This window comes from Elgaria multicarinata, chromosome 3 (assembly GCF_023053635.1).
Source record: "Elgaria multicarinata webbii isolate HBS135686 ecotype San Diego chromosome 3, rElgMul1.1.pri, whole genome shotgun sequence".
NCBI lineage: Eukaryota > Metazoa > Chordata > Lepidosauria > Squamata > Anguidae > Elgaria > Elgaria multicarinata.
The window spans coordinates 108,863,398-108,882,790 of record NC_086173.1 but is presented as its reverse complement, the minus strand read 5'-3'; the positions used below and the strand labels follow the sequence as shown (position 1 = coordinate 108,882,790).

Genomic DNA, 19,393 nt, shown 5'->3' with positions numbered 1-19,393 from the left:
CCATCAATGTACATGGTGCTGTACAGAGTAAAACAGTAAATAGCAAGACCCTGCCGCATAGGCTTACATTCTAATAAAATCATAATAAAACAATAAGGAGGGGAAGAGAATGCGAACAGGCACTGGGTAGGGTAAACAGGCACTGGGTAGGGTAATGTTAGCACTTCCATTTTTAAGGAACAATTTCAATGGGAAACCACATGTTGAAGGTTTCAACATTTGCCAATACTGAGATATTTAAAACTACAATTGTTTTAAAAGACTGGTTTAGAAAACTAAACAGAAATAATGCCCCTACTTAACATGAAGCAAATCAGTTACTTCAGCCTGCTCATCAGCTCAAGACCCATGTGCTAAAGACATGCATGATCCACAAAGGTTTCGGCACTGGTGGCATTTCCTAAACTTTCTGTGTGCAATCATAGGCAGCTAAACCTCAGATAAACTCCAGGCATACTTGGGAGTTGGATGTCACATGACCCAGAGCCTATAGAACTACTACTAGCACAGCCCTATTCCTGGTTGGAACATTTTGGCAATGCTCTGACTGCTGGTGTATGTCTATACAGACACACGGGCAAAGGAACACTTTTGTGGTTCGTTACCGAAACATATACTTAAATGTTTACAGAATCAGAATCCCAATTTAATCCCTAAAACACACTCATGAAGCAAAGAAATATTAGTTACATTTTAAATATATCACCATCACACTTGAGATGGGCAAAATTCTTCCTGATCGTAGTACAACCTATCTGAGCTTTGTGATTATTCACTGCGAGTACTTGAAAAAACTTGGAAGGTTTTTTGAGTACTGAGAAATGTCAAAACCAATATGGGACTCCTGCCTCCTTTGCAAGGAAGCCCTTACGTTTTGTAAAGAAGATAACCAGTGTTGGGAGAGGGGCCCTATTCTCAAACATGCAGCCTCCTGGCCTACCAGCCAGCTCTGTAGCTTGAAATGACAGTTCTGAGTATGCTCAGAACTATCATTTCAAGTTATGGAGCTATTAGTTGTGTTCCTTCCATTCTTTCCATCATTTACAATCATAAGTGATTGGCTTTTTGTGGTTGCTTGTGAACTGGGGCTGGGGGGACCTGGAAGGGATGGGAAGGATCCTAGGCACAGTCATGGACCACTTTAAAATTAATTGCAATGTTTGCTTTTTGAATGGGGGTGGGAAGGCTTGCATTTTTAAATCCCATTTCTGAAAAATCTCCTCATTCCTAATTATAATATACAATATTTGAACATAAACAGAGAACAGTGTGCTTTTAGATGTGGAATACCTTATCTGTTACTACAACTGTCATGACTAGTTCAGTCCTTTGTTTGTTGTGCAAATTAAAGTCAGATGGACAAAAATGCAGTATAAACTTCTGTAGCAATAAAAAAAATTACAAGTGTTATATGTTCAAAATGTAGTGTGCATGCAATATTGATCAAATCAAAGTCAATGGCAAAGATTCAATTCATTTTGAAGTTGACTCAAAGAATTTTAACTATAGTTTCATCAAAAACGATTAAGCCTGAAAATCCCATTTCCATTGGAATATGATCAATATTTTAAAAAGTAATGTATCCTGAACCATAACATCTAAATTTCTTCATGTAAGACCAGAGCTTGAACTTTCCATCTCTGAATCTGATTATTATTATTATTATTATTATTATTATTATTATTATTGGATCAAAGTCCACTCTGAATCGTTATTATCATATGGAAGAATTGTTACTTTCTTGCTCAGTACACTTGTATTAAATATTAATGAACAGCTTAACTAAACAAATGAAGTAATTGAGAAACATAGTTATACCAACACTATTCAATCAAAATAAATGGCAAACTTTGTTTTAGAACTTTGCTTTTTAGGCATATTCTGAGATCATATACCAATAATGTTTTTGGTAAGCATAAGACCAAGCCAATATATTATGTTGTTGAAAAAGAAGATTCCAGAAACTAACAGATATAGTGTTCCAGCTCATTTTTATGTTTTATGTCTTTGAAAATAGAAAGAGACACATCATGAGCGGTGAATGATAAAAAAAAAAGGTGGGGAAAGCATATTAAAAAAATGTTTTTAAAAACAGAGTACCAATAAAAACCTGTGCCTGGTTAATCAAGGAACGCTTCTTGGAATAAAGATATTTTCAGGAGGTGCAACACAACGTTGGACCCTGCCTGACCTCCAGAGACAGGAAGTTCCATAGAAAGGGGACAACACTGAAGGCTCTTCTCCGGGTGGACTCCAATTGTCCATGAGAAATCCCCAGGAGAATGCCATCTGATGACAAGTCAGGTTGATAAGGGAGAGGCAGTCTCTCACGTAGGCTTTATACATTAGTACTAGAACCTTGAACCTGGCCCCGTAGTGAATAGGCAGCCAGTGCAATTCCCTTAGCAAAGGAACTGCATGCTGAAAAGGGGCAGATCCTGACAAGAGCCAAGCTGCTGCATCCTGCCCTAGCTTCAGTTTCTGGAGCATCCTTAAGGGCAGCCCCACTGTAGTAACCTAGTCTTGAGGTTACTAGCAGAAAAGTTATCCCTACCCAAGAGAGGCTATAGAAGGCAAACCACCGCAAGCTGATAGAAAGCACTCCGAGCTGCCATGGTCACTTGGGCCTCCAGCAACAGTGATGGATCTACAAATGTGATCTTTCAAAGAGAGTGCAACCACATTCGGAACAGGTAATGAGCTTCCATCTTGCCAGGTTTCAGCTTCAGTTTATTGGCCCTCAACCCATCACTGAGTCTAGACACTCATCCAGGACTTTAACAGCCTTACCTGATTCAGATGTCACAGGGACATAGAGCTGTGTGTCATCAGCTTAATGATGCTATTTTTCTCCAAATACCTTAATGAACAGCAGCTTCATATACGTAGATATTGAATAACATTAGGGACAAAATGGTACTCCGCAGAGCCTTATAGCGCAATTGCCAAGGAGCCGAGGAATAGTCACTGGAAGTGTCTATACAATGCCATGTTGGAAGAGAATCAGCTCAAAAGCTTGCAGCATTGCTGCTGTGAAGTGAAATAAAAAAAACTAGACAGGGCAGGAGGGAGAATGGATATCTGGCCAGAAAAACCGCAGTGTCGGTGGCCATTCTGTTGTCAACCGCACCCCTGCCCCCTGCCCTGTGTTCCTGCACTTACCCAAGCTATGCCCACTGGATAATCCAAAACAAAGCCGGGAAACAATGGGGTACCTCAGAGGAAGGGTAAAAGTCACTGTCAATCGAGAGTTTGAAAACGCATGGTTTTAGGGGGGAAATCCCAATGTGGCTGCGAGTTGGCAGCTGCATTATATAAACAATGCAGCACCACTAAGCAGCCCCTACAAATTTAATAGAGTGTATAGACACCCCCATTCAATGTTACTCTCTGAAACTGGCCCCACAGGTAAAACTTGAACCACCATAACACAATGCCTCCAATGACCAGCCCATTCCAGAAGAATACCATGATATCAAAAGTCAATGAAAGATGGAGCAGAATGAACAAGGTTGCACTCTCCCTGTTCCTCTCTCAATAAAGGTGCAAACAAGGCTGATTCGGTCCAATAATCATGTCGAAACCCAGACTAAAATGGGTGTGGATGATCAGTATCCTTCAAGAATGCCTATAGCTGCTTCACCACAACCCTTTCAACCCTTTCCTAAGAAAGGGGGATTTGTGACAAGGTGGGAGTTGTGAAATACCACTGGATCCTGAATGGTTTTTTTCCAGGAGTGGTTGCACTACTGACTCCTTAAAGACCAAAGAAATCACCCCTTCACACAGAGATGCATTTACCACTCCCTAGAACAACCAAGGGCCTTCTTAGACCTGCCGGCTTACGCCGGCAGGGAGGCGGGGCCAAGGCGCACTAACATTAGCGCGCCTCCCCCACGCTTCCAGACGGCGGAGCCGCAGGGAGGACGCAAGCCCTGCGGCGTCCGCCATTTTTTTGTTTGTTTAAAGGGGCCGCGGGTGGCCCGAAGACTCCGGGAAGGTAAGTGGCTGTTTTGTTATTATTTTTAAAACGGGGGGGGGGGGGGGGGGCGAAGGATGGGAGGGGGGGTGGCACGGGGGGAGGGCGGGTGCGATCGCACCACCGCCGCCCAAGCAAGCAGCCAAGCGGCGCTTGCCCGGGCAATGCCCGGGATGGGCGGCATTGCCCGGGCAAGCGCCGCTCGGCTGCTTGCTCGGGCGGCAGCGGCGCGATCGCACCCGCCCTCCCCCCGTGCCACCCACCCTCCCATCCTTCGCCCTCTCCTCTCTTCCCCCCCCCCCCGCCGATGGGCACAGCGCTCCTATGAGCGCTGTGCCAGGTCCGCAGCTTTTCGCGGCTCCTCGCGAGTAAGCGAGGAGCCGCGAAAAGCCGTGGAAGTCTCCACACTTCCCCCAGCCCCGGCCTAAGGCCGGAGCTGGGGAAAAGGTGCGCCATAAGCGACTTAGCTTATGGCGCGCTAGACCAGGCCTCACTGCGGCCTGCCGCCGGATTCCCCTGTGCGTCATCTGGACGCACAGCAGGGAAACCGGGTTGGAAGGCGCGCTAAGGCCTGGTCTAGCAAGGCCCCAAGTCATAACCCCTCAGCTACTTTTTATAGGCCAGTAGGGCCAAAGATAATAAGGCAGGTAGCTGGTTGCATTCCTGTAAGCACCTTGTCCACGTCATCAGCAGCAACTGAGATTGACCCCACAAAATTGGGACAGATGGTGGCATCAAGCACCATCAGGTGCTTGACGCCACCATCTGTCAGGTTCACTGCGGAGACAAGCAGTTTTTGTCTTCAAAGTGTGATGCAAAAAGGTCATAGAGGGTCCTCAAGAGGACTAGGGCCCCATTCACTGGGGAGCGTGTTAACAGCCCCCGGACCACTCAAAAGAGCTCTGTCTATTTGAAGATGCAATGGAGGCAGCAAAATAAGGCTTCTTTGCTGCCTGCACCACCATGAAACAGGCACAATTTCAGTTGTCTTACACCATTTGCACTCTAGCCAACATCTAGCTTGTTTCATTGACTTTAGCTCCCCAGTATACTAAGGAGCAGAGGGAGCTCTACAGTGCTGGAGAGGGCACTCAGGGGCAATCAAATTGACGGGCCTCTGCATTTCACTGTTCCACAGTGAGACTAGGGCCTTGGCTAGATCATCAGCTCTGTCCACTGGAAAATCCCCAAGTGTGTTCAGAAATCCATTGGATTCCATCTCCTGCAGTGGAACATCTGAATGAGTCCTCTATCCCTGCAGAAGAGAAATAATGCCATGAGTTCAAATCTCACTAGGAAATGTCTGACCGTGACTATGAGGTTACTTTGACCATCCATTTTTCAGATTACTCATCTCACAGCTTTGAGCAAAGACAAAATCAAGGGTATGCCCCGCTCCACTTCATGTGTTGGGCTGATGAAAAACTGAGACAGCCCCATGGTTGTCATGAAGGCCATGAAGGCCTGGGCCAGAGCTCCAAAGACAGCATCAGCATGGAAATTAAAGTCACCCAGAACCACCATACTGGGTAACTCCAACACCATACTTGAGACCAGCTTACTCAAGGAGGTTGCTGGACCATATCTTCTTCTGCCCAAGTCACTGGAATAGAGGTACCACCTCCATGGGTCTCTTGCATCAGAGTTTCCCAGCACATCCTTATCACACCAAAACTTTCCACACAATCTCAACATGCATTCACAACTCAAACATTCGCTCAACCACTCAAAACTGAACAAACTCCATTCATCCATCCAATCAGACAAATCAACCTGGTACAATCATAGATTATAACTTGTGATTATAACCAGCCACTAGACATATAGACTTCCTAACCCTTATTTATTTATTTATTTATTTATTACATTTATATACCGGCCCATAGCCAAAGCTCTCTGGGTGGTTTACAAAAGTTAAAAACAATGAACGTTAAAACTGATATACAAAATTTAAAAACCACTAAAAGTATAAAAAAGAACAATATCCATTTAAAACAACTATTCTCGGGTCAGTTAAAAACTCATCCTATCAGACTTGCCAACCCACCATACAAACAGAGAACAACAAAAGCACATATTTCTTAGCTATTCAAACCACCTTTCACAAGTTCATGGTCACTTTATCTTTTATCTATCTTCTCATCCTTGGCTCTCATCCAGAGAGAATCCCACTTCTAGACAACATAGGCTCCCATCCTTGGCAGAAGCAGCAGCTCTAGCACAGAAAGCCACTAACCCTCATCTCTCGCTCAAGGTGGAGATTAATTTACAAATCTCAAGGCCAGAAGCCAGAGACAGCTATCATCAGGTGGCCCCTACTCTCACCCAGGAACACCTCCTCCCCCACACAACAGGAATTAAACTAAACAGACAGACAGACAAAAGAGAGACAGAGAAAATGAGAGGAGCCTTGCCATTGTGGCATCCTCAAGGGGCAAAACAAAGGGGTGAGACCCCTTTGGTGTCTCCCCTTTTGGGGACACCCCTACTGCTTATACAGTATTTCTAAGGGGACTGAAGGTCTCAAATGGCTCAGAAATAGTGCTTGCTTCAGCTTGGTGGTTTCTCCAACAGGTATTATCACTCAGCAACTGATGTCAGTCCAACACAAGGGAGTATTACTGGAAGCTGTTGCCAAGCAGTTGTTCAGAGCAGTAAAAAACACTCCGCTTCCCCCAGGTCCAGCTCTCCTCACCAGTCACAAAGTGTAGAGTGTCCAGTCCAGCATCCCCATTGCACATCCTGTCATGATAGTAAGCATCCATTTCCTGGTTTCTTCGTGTAAACCATGCAAATATAGTACTTCATTGAAGAGGTGCTAACCTTTTCATGATATCCCTCACTTGTGATATAGGGCCTTGCTAGAACAGGCCTTAGCGCGCCTTCCAACCCGGTTTCCCTGCTGTGCGTCCAGATGACGCACAGGGGAATCCGGCGGCAGGCCGCAGTGAGGCCTGGTCTAGCGCGCCATAAGCTAAGTCGCTTATGGCGCACCTTTTCCCCAGCTCCGGCCTTAGGCCGGGGCTGGGGGAAGTGTGGAGACTTCCACGGCTTTTCGCGGCTCCTCGCTTACTCGCGAGGAGCCGCGAAAAGCTGCGGACCTGGCACAGCGCTCATAGGAGCGCTGTGCCCATCGGCGGGGGGGGGGGGGAAGAGAGGAGAGGGCGAAGGATGGGAGGGTGGGTGGCACGGGGGGAGGGCGGGTGCGATCGCGCCGCTGCCGCCCGAGCAAGCAGCCGAGCGGCGCTTGCCCGGGCAATGCCGCCCATCCCGGGCATTGCCCGGGCAAGCGCCGCTTGGCTGCTTGCTTGGGCGGCGGTGGTGCGATCGCACCCGCCCTCCCCCCGTGCCACCCCCCCCTCCCATCCTTCGCCCCCCCCCCCCGTTTTAAAAATAATAACAAAACAGCCACTTACCTTCCCGGAGTCTTCGGGCCACCCGCGGCCCCTTTTAACAAACAAAAAAATGGCGGACGCCGCAGGGCTTGCATCCTCCCTGCGGCTCCGCCGTCTGGAAGCGTGGGGGAGGCGCGCTAACGTTAGCGCGCCTTGGCCCTGCCTCCCTGCCGGCGTAAGCCGGCAGGTCTAGGAAGGCCCATACTCTTTAGAAATACATGATATAAAGATTACTCACTTCCTAAAACAAACAATGAAATGCAAAGATGCTTCTGAAAAATGATTTAATGTCAGTGCAGTGTTTAGACAGCTGGATATGCTTTAGCTGATAGTGGAAGCTAACTTTTTTTTTGGTCATACCACAATGATTCCCAGAAAAATGCATCTATAGATGATGATTATATATATTTGCAGCATATGTGGCTAATGTTGCTCACAATTCAACCAGAACTTCAAACCTCACATATATGTCAGTGTGATGTTCTTCCGCAAGAAAAGAACATCGCACTGGATTGCACTATTTTTTATACATATCCTGTACGATTCTCTCCCCACACCACACCTCCTCATTAAACAATAATTGTATGTTTTGAGTAAGAATATATTGCTTTCTTCTTTATCACTTATTATAGTTAAGTTTTAATTCTTAGCCCTTCAACAAGGAATCTCTGGCATATAACTCAAGTTGTCTTCCGCTAAAATTTGTCTTTAATTGCGGTTTTTCTTCAACATTCATATATCTTTTGTGTGAAACAAAGTATTTTAGAATGACTTTTATTTTAGATTATTTTGATGTATCTAATCTGTCGTAAATGTGACATTTACTTCCATAAATGACATAACAGTAGATCTTAGATACTTCAAAGTAACTGGCTGCCCATTATGATTGGTTTAAAAAAGAAATCATCAAAATTTCCAGTGGTAAATGTTTGTTTATTAATGCCAGTGTATAGATTATTCAGAGATTTAAACATTTATTAATATTTTTCTGAGATATAACTTTTTTAGTGCAATGCATGTATGTGCTACAAGAAAAATAATTAAATATAAATACGGGAACGTGATCTTTTAGTCTTCATGTTAACACAGCACAATTAGAATTTGCATTAAAAATTGTGCTCACCTTGGGTACAATCTTTTTAAGGTATATGTAAAACATGTCTTTCAATAACTTCTGAGAACCACCCACCACAAATCACCACCAGTACCAGCAACAATGGTTATTAGTGTATGTGTGTGTGTTTAATACAGAGATCAAGATAGAAATCACATTGCCTCTGAATAATCCAGAACTATCTAGTCAGAATGGTGAAAGGAAAACAAACAGACCCCACCCCCAGTTCTGTCTACATCCTGGGTCAACTTATAACTGCTGCTTTTCTTAAATAAATGTGAAGCCTTTTTTCCCCAGTGGCAATGACCATTTATTTATTTATTTATTTATTTATTACATTTCTATACCGCCCAATAGCCGGAGCTCTCTAAAATTAAATGCATCTATTTTTAAAAGTCTTCTGCTAAAACTGTTCAGAATACAGCTGTCTTTGGTTACATTTTATTGCCTTCTTAGAGTTTAAAAAGAATGCAAGGAAGTCAAAGAACAATTATTGGAATTTTATAAAAGGAATACAAGTATATCCAGTCTACAAACTTCAAACCTACAGGACTTAGAGCCCCAGAATACTCTCTTGTCTGAGGTATAAGATTCTGAATAGTGAGAGATAAAGAGGAAACTGTGAGAAACTCCTGAAACATCACAAAATATCTGCATAGACAACACAGCTTTAAGCACTGTGGTTTGGCTCTAGCATTGCTACTGACAATGTTCTCTCTTTGGATCATCCCACAACAGCAGTTTAAGCAATTCACAGAAACTCCAAAATCTATCTGTCACTCTGCATCAACTGTTTTCCAAGTCACTGACTTTACAAAGCCTCTCTCAGAGAAAGAGAATCACAACAGGAAGCATCTTGAAATTTACAGCCATCTCTGCTCATTTGAAACATCCACAACGAAAGAATACAGGAATAGAATAAGAATTGTGTTCATGTTTATATCCACATACTACGCAGTATATTATTAACCAAAAGTTAAGTACAGCCTCAGATATCATGACTTTGTGGTATTAATATAGGGGAAAAGAGAACAAAAATATGTTAATATGTTAATAGTGAAGATTTTAAACCCACAGGAACTCCAAGTAAACACCAGAAAGCAAAATCAAATTAGCAATGCAGTCCTAAATACATAGTGCAATCCTTTACATGTTTACTCAGGAGTAAGCCCTACTACCTTCAGTGAGATTTACTCCCAGGTAAGTATGTGTAGGATTGCAGTCTCATTAGGGAGTAACTTACTGAACATAAGGATACTTATGTTGTAATCCTATAATAGATACATCATATAAACAAGAATTTAAGAAGAGTTGTTCTGGATCAGACCAAAGGCCTATCTAGTTTAGTGTCATGTTCCCACAGTGGCCAACCAGATCCCTGTAGGAAGCCCAGAATTAGGACATGAGTGCAATACCTTCCTCCTCTCAGTGATTTCCCCCAACATCTGGTATTGAGAGATATTTCATCTAATACTGAAGGTAATACACAGCTATCATGACTAGTAGTTATTGATTAAAGCCCATCCATATTTATAGCAATCACTACATTTTAGTAGCATAGCTTTAATGATATGTTGTGTGAAGAAGGATTTCCCTTTATCTGTCCTGTATGTGCTACCATTCAGCTTCACTGGTCAACACAGAACCATACGGAGATAACTTTGCAATACTACTACTCCAATGCCTATCAACAGGACAAAGCAAGGTTTTCAGAATAATACCACTTCATGCCAAAGCAGACTTCTGTCTATCCGTCTAGAAATCAACAATGCTTTCTGCAAATGTCGTACTGGGAGCCCGCAATTCAACTCACAATGCTTCCCATGCATGATGGCACACGTGAGGCCCAGACCCTACTACCAACCTTGGAACTGAAGAAATGGCAGCAATTGTCTCCATATTCGCATGTGCTTTGGAGATTCACAGAGTGCCTTGGAAGCATGCTACAACTGTGGGGATGATCCCCACACTCCCTCTAGCTTCAAGGTTGGGAGGAAGACCGGGTCTTGCTTTGGCACCATTCAGAAGCACAGTGACAACAAGCCCCAACCCTCCACTCAGAGAAAGAGAGAATCCAGAGGCTCAGAAGCACAGTGTGTGTGAGAGTGCCAGTGATTGCCCCTGCAGTTGCACTGGGTTTCCAAGATTCTGAGTACATCCAAAGCAACTATAGGATGATTCCCACCCCTCTTCAGGCTATAAGAGAGGCCAGGGACTTTTTTTTTGCTCTGCATTTAGAAGGCACTCCAAGTGCCTTGGAACTGAAGCACAAAAAAGAAACAAACTGCATCTCCCCAAGGCCAGGATTCGAGCTGGAAAAGGGAGTGGTAGATTGTCCCTGGCAGTGCACTGACTTTCAGGTGCACAGTGTGAAGTCAGAGACAAGATACTTCCTTCGTGTAAGGAGCAGAGTCTTGGTGGCCACAAGGTTTTGGTTGGTTACTAAGGTCAATGAAAATATTTGGAGGCCTGCCTTGTACTTTTGTTTCATGCTGACTTTCTTTCCCCATCCCAATAAAGGTGTGACATACGTATTTTCAAAATAAAATTAATAAATACACTTCCATCATCATCTATCCAACAATCATATTTAAGCCACTACCTTGGTTTGAGGAAACAACAGTCCATTATTATATCAAATAGTAGATGAAGTATTTGAAACTTATAGGAGAAACACTTGTTAGCAAAAAGATGAACATTTAAGTGTTTAAAAGCACAAAAACAAATTGTTAACAATATTTTATCAACCAAATGCACTTTTTAAAAAGGTTGGCAATCCATACAGATTGCATAATCCACCAAAACCAACAAAACACCATTTGAAGATAAATGGGTGATGGCTATACTGAATACACACTGAAAGAGTATATACTTCAATTCAATGACTACAGCTTTAAAAACCCCGAACCCATTTAGGAATCTTTTCCCATTTTCATTGCCTGAAATGTTTCCAACAGTCACATTTGGAAGAAGACAAAATAGCATTTGATATCAACAAAGTGGGCAAAATGAACTGTGCATTATTATAGCTCCTTTTCTTTCTATGTAGGAGCAAATTATATATATGTTTATTATTTACACTTACCATTTCCTTGTGATTTGGATAAAATATTTGTTCAATTAGAGGGAACTTCTCTGGTCCCATAGTTCTGTAGATGGACACCAACTGGGCAAACTGCAGAAAACAATAAGTAGAACTTTAGTGCAAATTATATAGAAATTACTACAACATTGTTACTCAGGACTGTAGTCACTATCTATTAAAAGCTCAAAAACCCACTCCAGAATGGCTTCTACCCTTCAAGATTATTATTAGCCACCTGCAGAGAAAGAATATATAAAAACTAAAATGTGTAAGTATAGATTATCCATCTATCAGATAATATCATTCTTTACACATGTTCACTTGATTTCAGCCATAGTGATATGTCAATATTGCTCACATCCAACATGTTTCTAAGTAGACATATTTAGAATCAAGTTTCCACATGGGACAATTTCAGCGCTATGCAAATATTTTGTTTGTTTGTAAAGCCACCAGTCATTCCTCAGGCTTTGGAGGCAGCTCCAAAGCTTGATGGAGCTGCCTCTGAAGAACCATATGGGGAAGAGCTTTATTCCAATTTCATCATACCTAATCAGTCTTGCAGCTAGTTCCCATCCGCCATTTCTGTGAAAGTTCTGTGGTCACTGTTTATTCAAAATAGAATCAACACCTCCTTGGGTTATATAGCACAGGGATTGGTGGAAGGTAGATCAGGATTTACTGGTTGCCCTAGATTGGGAAGGATTTCTGATTCCCAACAGTTTATCAATAGCAGGAACAATAGCAGCCCAGCCCCCCCAACCCCACACACTACCAAAATAAAATATAATTATAATGCTGTAATGAAGAAAGCTTAGAGTAACCAGGAGTGGATTTTTTTATGGACAGACTGTGAGCTCTGTTTAGTTCTGGTACTCAAAACAAATTCCTGAGCTCGGAAATCTTTAATTCTAATTGTATGTTTTTTGTACCTGGTAGATCTTGGGCTTTTAGTAAAACAACAACAACCCAAAGTAGATCGTGCAAGCATAACATCTGCCCACTCCTGACGTAGAAGATTAGACCTGAGAATGAGGGGACATGCTGTTCTAATCACACACTTAGAGCCAACTGAGCCAAGACACCAGTCACACAATTTTAAAAATTGCACAAAAGACTTTAAAAAAGTAAATGCCAGGTCTGTGTGGCTCTGTATGTGTGTCCTAGATTGAGGAGTCTCTTGGCATTGCAGCACTGTAATACGGAATGCTGCATTTGGCAAAAGTCTTCCTTGTATAATACTCATAACAGCACAGAAATTCCCAAGGTGTAAATATGGGAATCTTCCACAGAATTGCAGTAGTTTTGTGATGCTCAAATGAATACACAAATAAGCACCGTATTGAACACCTAGACATACAATTATACTTGATGAAAAGCAAAACATCAAGGTTGAAATGACAAAGTCCACTTATTCTTCTTCAAAATACTTTCATAATCCAGTGTAGTCTAGTTGAGAGATGGACAACCACTGGCTTCAGCATTGGCTTTGCTGACTGGGGCTGATGGGGTTGGAGTCCTACAACAACTGGAAGCCCAACATTAGCCTGTCCCTAGTGTAGAGTGTCTGGCTAGGGCCTCTGGCAGACTCAGGTTCAAACCTTCCTACTCATGCATGAAGTTCACTGGCTGACCTTGGGCAAATCACAATCTCCGAGCTTTACCAACCACAAAGGGTTATTGGGAGGATAAAACGGGGCGGTTATGCATGCTGCTTAGATCTCCTTAGAGAAAAAGGTAGGATATATTTTTGTGAACGGCCCAGAGAGCTTCGGCTATTGGGTGGTATAAAAATGTAATAAATAAATAAATAAATAAATGTATTTTCTTGAGTCAATGTATTTTGCTAAAACATAGTAAATTAATGGAACTCTCACATACTACAGAACTAGCTCCAGAGTGGTTCCACCGAGCTACTTTATGACAGATTATTATTATTTTTAAAGTGAATTTTTTGATAACTGACAAGTGGGTAGCTCATGTAATTTTTATAACATAATCCCAGCCCTCAATATATAGGTGCTTATGCTTTCACTCAGTCTGCCATGTTCCAGTTCTTCAAGGTTATTCTGAAAATCTAAAAAGCCAGTTTCATATGCAAAAGGCTGAGTGGAAGATAAAAGCATCCTGGTTTAAAATGATAACGCGTTGCAAGGTCAATCCAAATGCCCGCAACCTTTTTAACAATAGCAGGAATGTCAGAACGACAGCCAAAGGCAGAAGGAAGCTGAATACAAGTTTAGCTGGTTTTGTCCTTAATGCCAGCAGGTGCCTCAATATTAAAGAGCCTTCTTGAAGGCAAAGGCATCCTAGGAAGCTTATCAATTCAAATTAGCTTTCAGCCTGTACAAGTGGTTTTATGGGAACTGCAGCATGCACACACTGACTGCAAGAATGAGCAGCAGGAAGATGGGACAAAATTAACAAAGATTAGGGGTGTGCACAGCAGCTACGGTTTGTATGTACAATATCTACAAAATGTTGCAGTGTGGAGTTCTCCTATTCACACAATAGCTTCTTTTGCAAATATACCCTATGTAATTAGATCCAATGAAAAAATAATAAGCATCCAAGCAAACACATAAACATTTAAACCCCTCAACAGTTGTAATGTGCTAAAAGAACACAAAGGGATGTTGATCATTAACAGTTTGTTTCTCAGTTATCTCATATACATTTTACAGCTTTTGTCAATTAGTTGGATAGTATGCAATGAATCCATTTTTTAAAAAAAATTAAAACCCTATGGAAAATAATACATACACAAGAATAACATTTGTAACAATGTACAAGAAACATACAAGAAGGCATATAAAGATTTAAAAATCATACATCTGATGAAGTGGTCTCAAGACCATCAAAGCTTAAAGACATAATAATTGTCTTTAAGATGCCACAAGCAGCTTTGATGTTTTTGCTTCTACAGATTAACCTGGGCTACCTCTCTATGGGTTGTATCCATTTGTGTCCCTCTGCCAGGGGAACAGATACTACTGGCGGATCGAATGTTCCCTCCCCTGCAGCTTCCCCCCCTCCCAAACCTGAGGCAGAAGGTTAGGGAATGTGGGTGGACTGCAGGGGAGGGGACCTGCAAGGGAGGGAGGAGGGAAAAGGAAATCCCTTTGAGTTAGCAGGTCTGCTCACCTAACTCTGGATTTAGTCCTATATTAGTTGAACTAAACTGTTAGAAGACTAGCTGCCTAACCCGTCTAAGAGTAATTTCAGTCACATTTTGTTTGTAGTTCAAAGATTTCGCAAAACATAGTAGCTGTTGTACAAACTGGACATGTCAATTTTCCTCCCAAGAGGGCTAAATAAAAATGATTAACATTAGTTTTAAAGAAACTAGCTAATTCTTATGTCTCAAAGTATTCACAGTGATTAAAATAGCATTAAGAGGGAATTTGCTTACATCACTTAACATTAGGAATGGGTCTACAAAGATAAACTTGCTATCAGAGGACATGACCTGCAGTCATGCATGGATGGAGAGAATGGAATAAGGCTCAATGGAGCCCCTTCCAGTCCCCCTCTTCAACCTTCATATATGGATATATGGAACTCGAAATTTATATCAGAATACTTACCACCCAGGGCTTGTCGCAGAAGTTGTAGATTGACTCTAGGGAGTTAACACTTGGGATGCCAGCGTAATGCATCCCAATAATTAAGTTACGGAAGTCTTCATTTTCTGCCATGCTGAATGAGTGTTGTCGAACAAGAACAAAGTCAGGCCTGAATGATCTAAGGAGGAATGGTTTTATAAAAAAATTACACACATTAATTTCCTTTTAAAGGAAAGAAATATGAGCTTCTATTAGAGGAGATTAAAATAACATTTACAGGAAAAATATCAAGCGAAAAAACAGAAAATGTATTTTTGGCAGGAGAACTCTTCCTTTCAGAATCTATTGATCTATGTTATTAAACCTGTCATCCTATTCAGACTTAGTTGGAATTAAGTCCATTGCATTTTGTTCGGAGTAAACATGCTTCAGTTTGCGATGCATATCCAAAATTACGTTGTCTAATAGCACAAGAGCCTGTATCTTAATAATCTATAGCCATATATCTCTGATCTAGCAAGTATCTGGTCCTAAATATCAACAACAGCTTCCCATTCTTGTATAAGAAATATACATCTGCAATGTAATCTCAGAAGCCATATACTTTTTACGGCTAGAGAACTTCTTAACTTTGAGTTCCTCCCATGCTGCTGCCACACTTCTTAAATGCACATGGGTAAGGAGACTAAAGAATATCGTCACCACTGAATTCTTGCCCTCAATCCTGACCATGTGATGACTGCATGGAAAGGACCCACATGCCTCTCTCTGCTCATGTGGTGCCTAGCATTTAAACCTGTCCTAGTGGCTCCCATGCCACTGTTAAAAAATACGATAAGGTTCTTCCAATCTAATTGAAAACCCTATTTTAGCTATTTCTTCGAAATGTCACCATGTTATTTGGATAATATGTTAAAAGGGGGGGGAACCATCAGAATTTTATTTTTTGTATTTCATGGGACACTGCAATCAATTTTCTCCTATCTATAACCTACAGTGGATACGAACGGACAGAAAACACCTCAGAATTGTTGGACAGAAGTGAGAGGCCTGAGGCGATAGATGTGAGAATGAAAAGCACAAAAAATGGAGAGGGGATGTCAGGAAACGGGTTGGGGAGAATGAAAGGGAGTTGAAGGAAAGAGCATTCATGTGAAGACTGAAGAAAACCAGCCTATCCCCCGATATAATTCAACACGGCTACCTATCTGGAGCATCTCAGTGCTAGTCCTTCTTCCTCTTACAAGCAATACCCATTGTCTCGTTCATCACCCCTCTTATTAGGTTATAATGTATTCCTTCCAGGCTACTGGTCTGGGAAGAACTTAGCTGAGAACCAGTATATTATGGTATATTGTTACACAGAATGGTTTCCTTATGTTTTGTGGTGCAAGGAGAAATCCTCTGCTTTATTTCAATCCTATGCAACAGATTATTTATTTATTTATTACTAATGGGACTTCTTACTGAACAATAATGTTAAAGAGTGAAGCCTGTTGCTCCATTGTTGTGAAATACAATGCCTAGTTCATAATGTCTTTGCAGTGTTGTGTCTCCTTCCGTGCAGTTGGGATCTTACATCAAAGTAGTGTCATTTACAATAGGAAACCAGGTGAGTTGGGCAGATACCATAAATACTTCCCAAACATCATTGTTGCTGGCCCCGAGAAGAAATAATGCCGGTACAGTAATTGACCACATCATTTACATCAATAATTACGTCCTAGTCCCAAGGATTACCACTGTTGTGGGGGGTCCCAACCATATAGAATCATCAAGTGTGCCATAGAAGTACATATAAATCAAACTAAACCTTATCTGGAGCAAGCCTAAGTGAATTAAATGGGATTTACTTCAGAGTTAATAAGCATACAACAGTGACTCAGTAAATCATAATTCCAAAGAACTTAAATCATGGCCTAGGAAGATATTTACATTTGACATATTTCATCCTAGCTTTTATTGATTTTAATTATTTTTAAAATTTCAAAACAACTTTTCAGAAATAAAACCCATTCTACCCATTACTTTTCTGACACATGTTCCACAATACCTTTTTAAATCTATGCACAGTTCCTCTCCGTTTATAAATTTCCTACTTATACTAGGCAATTTAATATAACTTTTAACCAGCAGAAATATTTGCTAGTCTTTCTAATTAGTATGAACTCTATCCAGTTGCATTGAGGCCAGAGGACTAGTGCAGGGAGAGATCCACAAAGTGCAGGACAGAGCCCTGCCTGCCCCATTACCCACTGCAGCCCTTGTGCACATCTGGTCTTTATGAGGTTATGCACACCCAGGCCTCCCCTTTCCCATAATGGCTTGGCACCATGCCTGTGCCATGCTTCTGTGTATGCACCAGAGGGGGACAAGATTGCGTTATGCCCGGTGACAATTCCTCCACTTGTAGATGTTTGCCCATGGAAACATGGGATGAGCCCTATATTAGTATTAATCATGGGTGCAACACAACTATTTGTGGTTTTTCCCCTCCCTATTTACTGGAGCATGGATAAATCTACCTTAGTACAATGGGGGACTTCATTTATAATGAATCACCTGTTCTGCAAAGGCAGGAAGTTTGGAGTGATATTAAAGGCAAGTCTCCACAAATATTGAAGTGCCTTTACAGAAACAAACAACATTAGTAAAACAAAAAACAAGACAAAAAACTCGTAACAGAACAGCCAAATGAATAAGCACTTTCAGAAAACATTTTATGATTTGAAAAATAAGTCTGCCTACCAAAGTTGATTTCATTAATATGTCTTTATTAAAAAGGGGTTTGTTCTTTTGCTGTACAAATTCCACAGCTGTTGAAACAGCTCGCCACACACTAATCTAATTGACTGTGGTATAACTCAAAATGACACCATAGGTTTTAGCAAAAACCTGTTCAAACGAAATAATAAGAATAAGGATAAGAATAAGAATAATACCGAGATTGTTTAAAGTGTTTCATATACATTAACTTGCTTTAATCCTTAAAACAACTCTCTAAGATAGGCTAGTAGTTTATTATTCCTATATTGTGGAATTCACAATATACACGGAGCTGCTAAGGGCGCGAGAGTATGGGTTTGCTTAAGATCACCTACCGAGTTCATGGCAGAAGCGAGATTCATATTGGGGGGCTTCCAAATTCATAGCGCAGCCTTTTAGGCACGATGCTACACCAGCACTACAGACTAATTTTGGACCCGAAATTGGGATCGTGTTCAAAATGCCACCATACACCTTGGTGGAACTGAAATTGGAATGTGGAGCTGAAAGCAAAATAGGAAGCCTGTTTGTAGGCTTTTCAGAGCCACTGGCCACTGCTGGCAATCATAGGTTGGACTAAACCTTTGGTGTGCCAACAAGGGTGTTCTCTGGCTGCTGGGTGCTACAATGGTGTGACGGGTGTCTTCCAGGAAAAGAGCCTTCTCTGTAGTGGCCTTCCATGTATGGAATGCCCTTCCCAGGGAGATGTCCCTGGAGTTTTCAATGCAGATGTCAGGTTAAGACCATCGCTTCCAGAAGACATTTAATCTGTTGGTCTGATTATTAATTTTAATGCTCACTCTTTAATATTTTTAATATTTAAATGTTTTATATTTCATTGTTACGTTTATTGTTTTAGTTACTCTTTTATTGTTGTTACTGTTTTTTCTTATCATTGTAAATTGCATCATCAGCACCTTTAAGTATAAATTTAAAAATATATATAAAATATTTAAATGTACTGATATGCAGGCGATGCGATGCGCATAATACAGTACCCCCAAAACAAATCAAATGATCACTAGTAGCACATCCTTTTCCAACCTCCCCACCAAAAAAACCCACCACCCCCCCCCAAAACAGCTAGATGGGCCTCTGAGCCCATCTAGCTTGCTTACTGCCAGTGCAATCCACCAACTTTGAAACAGTGTGCAGGGACAGGCAATGGAATGGCCATAGGGTTCGGTAGATTCTGGCCTTTCCTCTCCCCCTCCCTTCACTGCCCACTGGAATGCCCCCTGTTCAAGGTCTATGAGGTCATCTGAGGTCCCTGTTGGGACCTCAGAAAGGAGTTAGCTCAGTTCTTTCCACAATGGCTGCGAGGGGACAGGGGCAAGTGATGTTGGATTCTCCCTCTTGAGGTTGTACAAATGTCTATGGCCTCAGTAGGGGAAATCTGAAATATCCTTATGGTCCCTGGGATGCTCTCTGTGGACTACAAAATCTAAAAAGTATCTTCAGAGGACAACTCTTCCCCCACCCTCCTGA

General features: G+C 41.8%; 1 protein-coding gene across 1 annotated transcript in view; it reads right to left on the bottom strand.

Moving 5' to 3' along the window:
- SYN2 (synapsin II) overlaps positions 1-19,393 on the bottom strand; it is a 240,503-nt gene that overhangs the window by 100,267 nt on the left and 120,843 nt on the right. Inside the window, exons 4-5 of the mRNA XM_063121222.1 lie at positions 15,161-15,317; positions 11,574-11,663 (exon numbers count right to left, since the gene is read on the bottom strand). Coding sequence (XP_062977292.1) covers positions 11,574-11,663; positions 15,161-15,317 — 247 coding nt within the window. The remainder of the gene's footprint in view (positions 1-11,573; positions 11,664-15,160; positions 15,318-19,393) is intronic.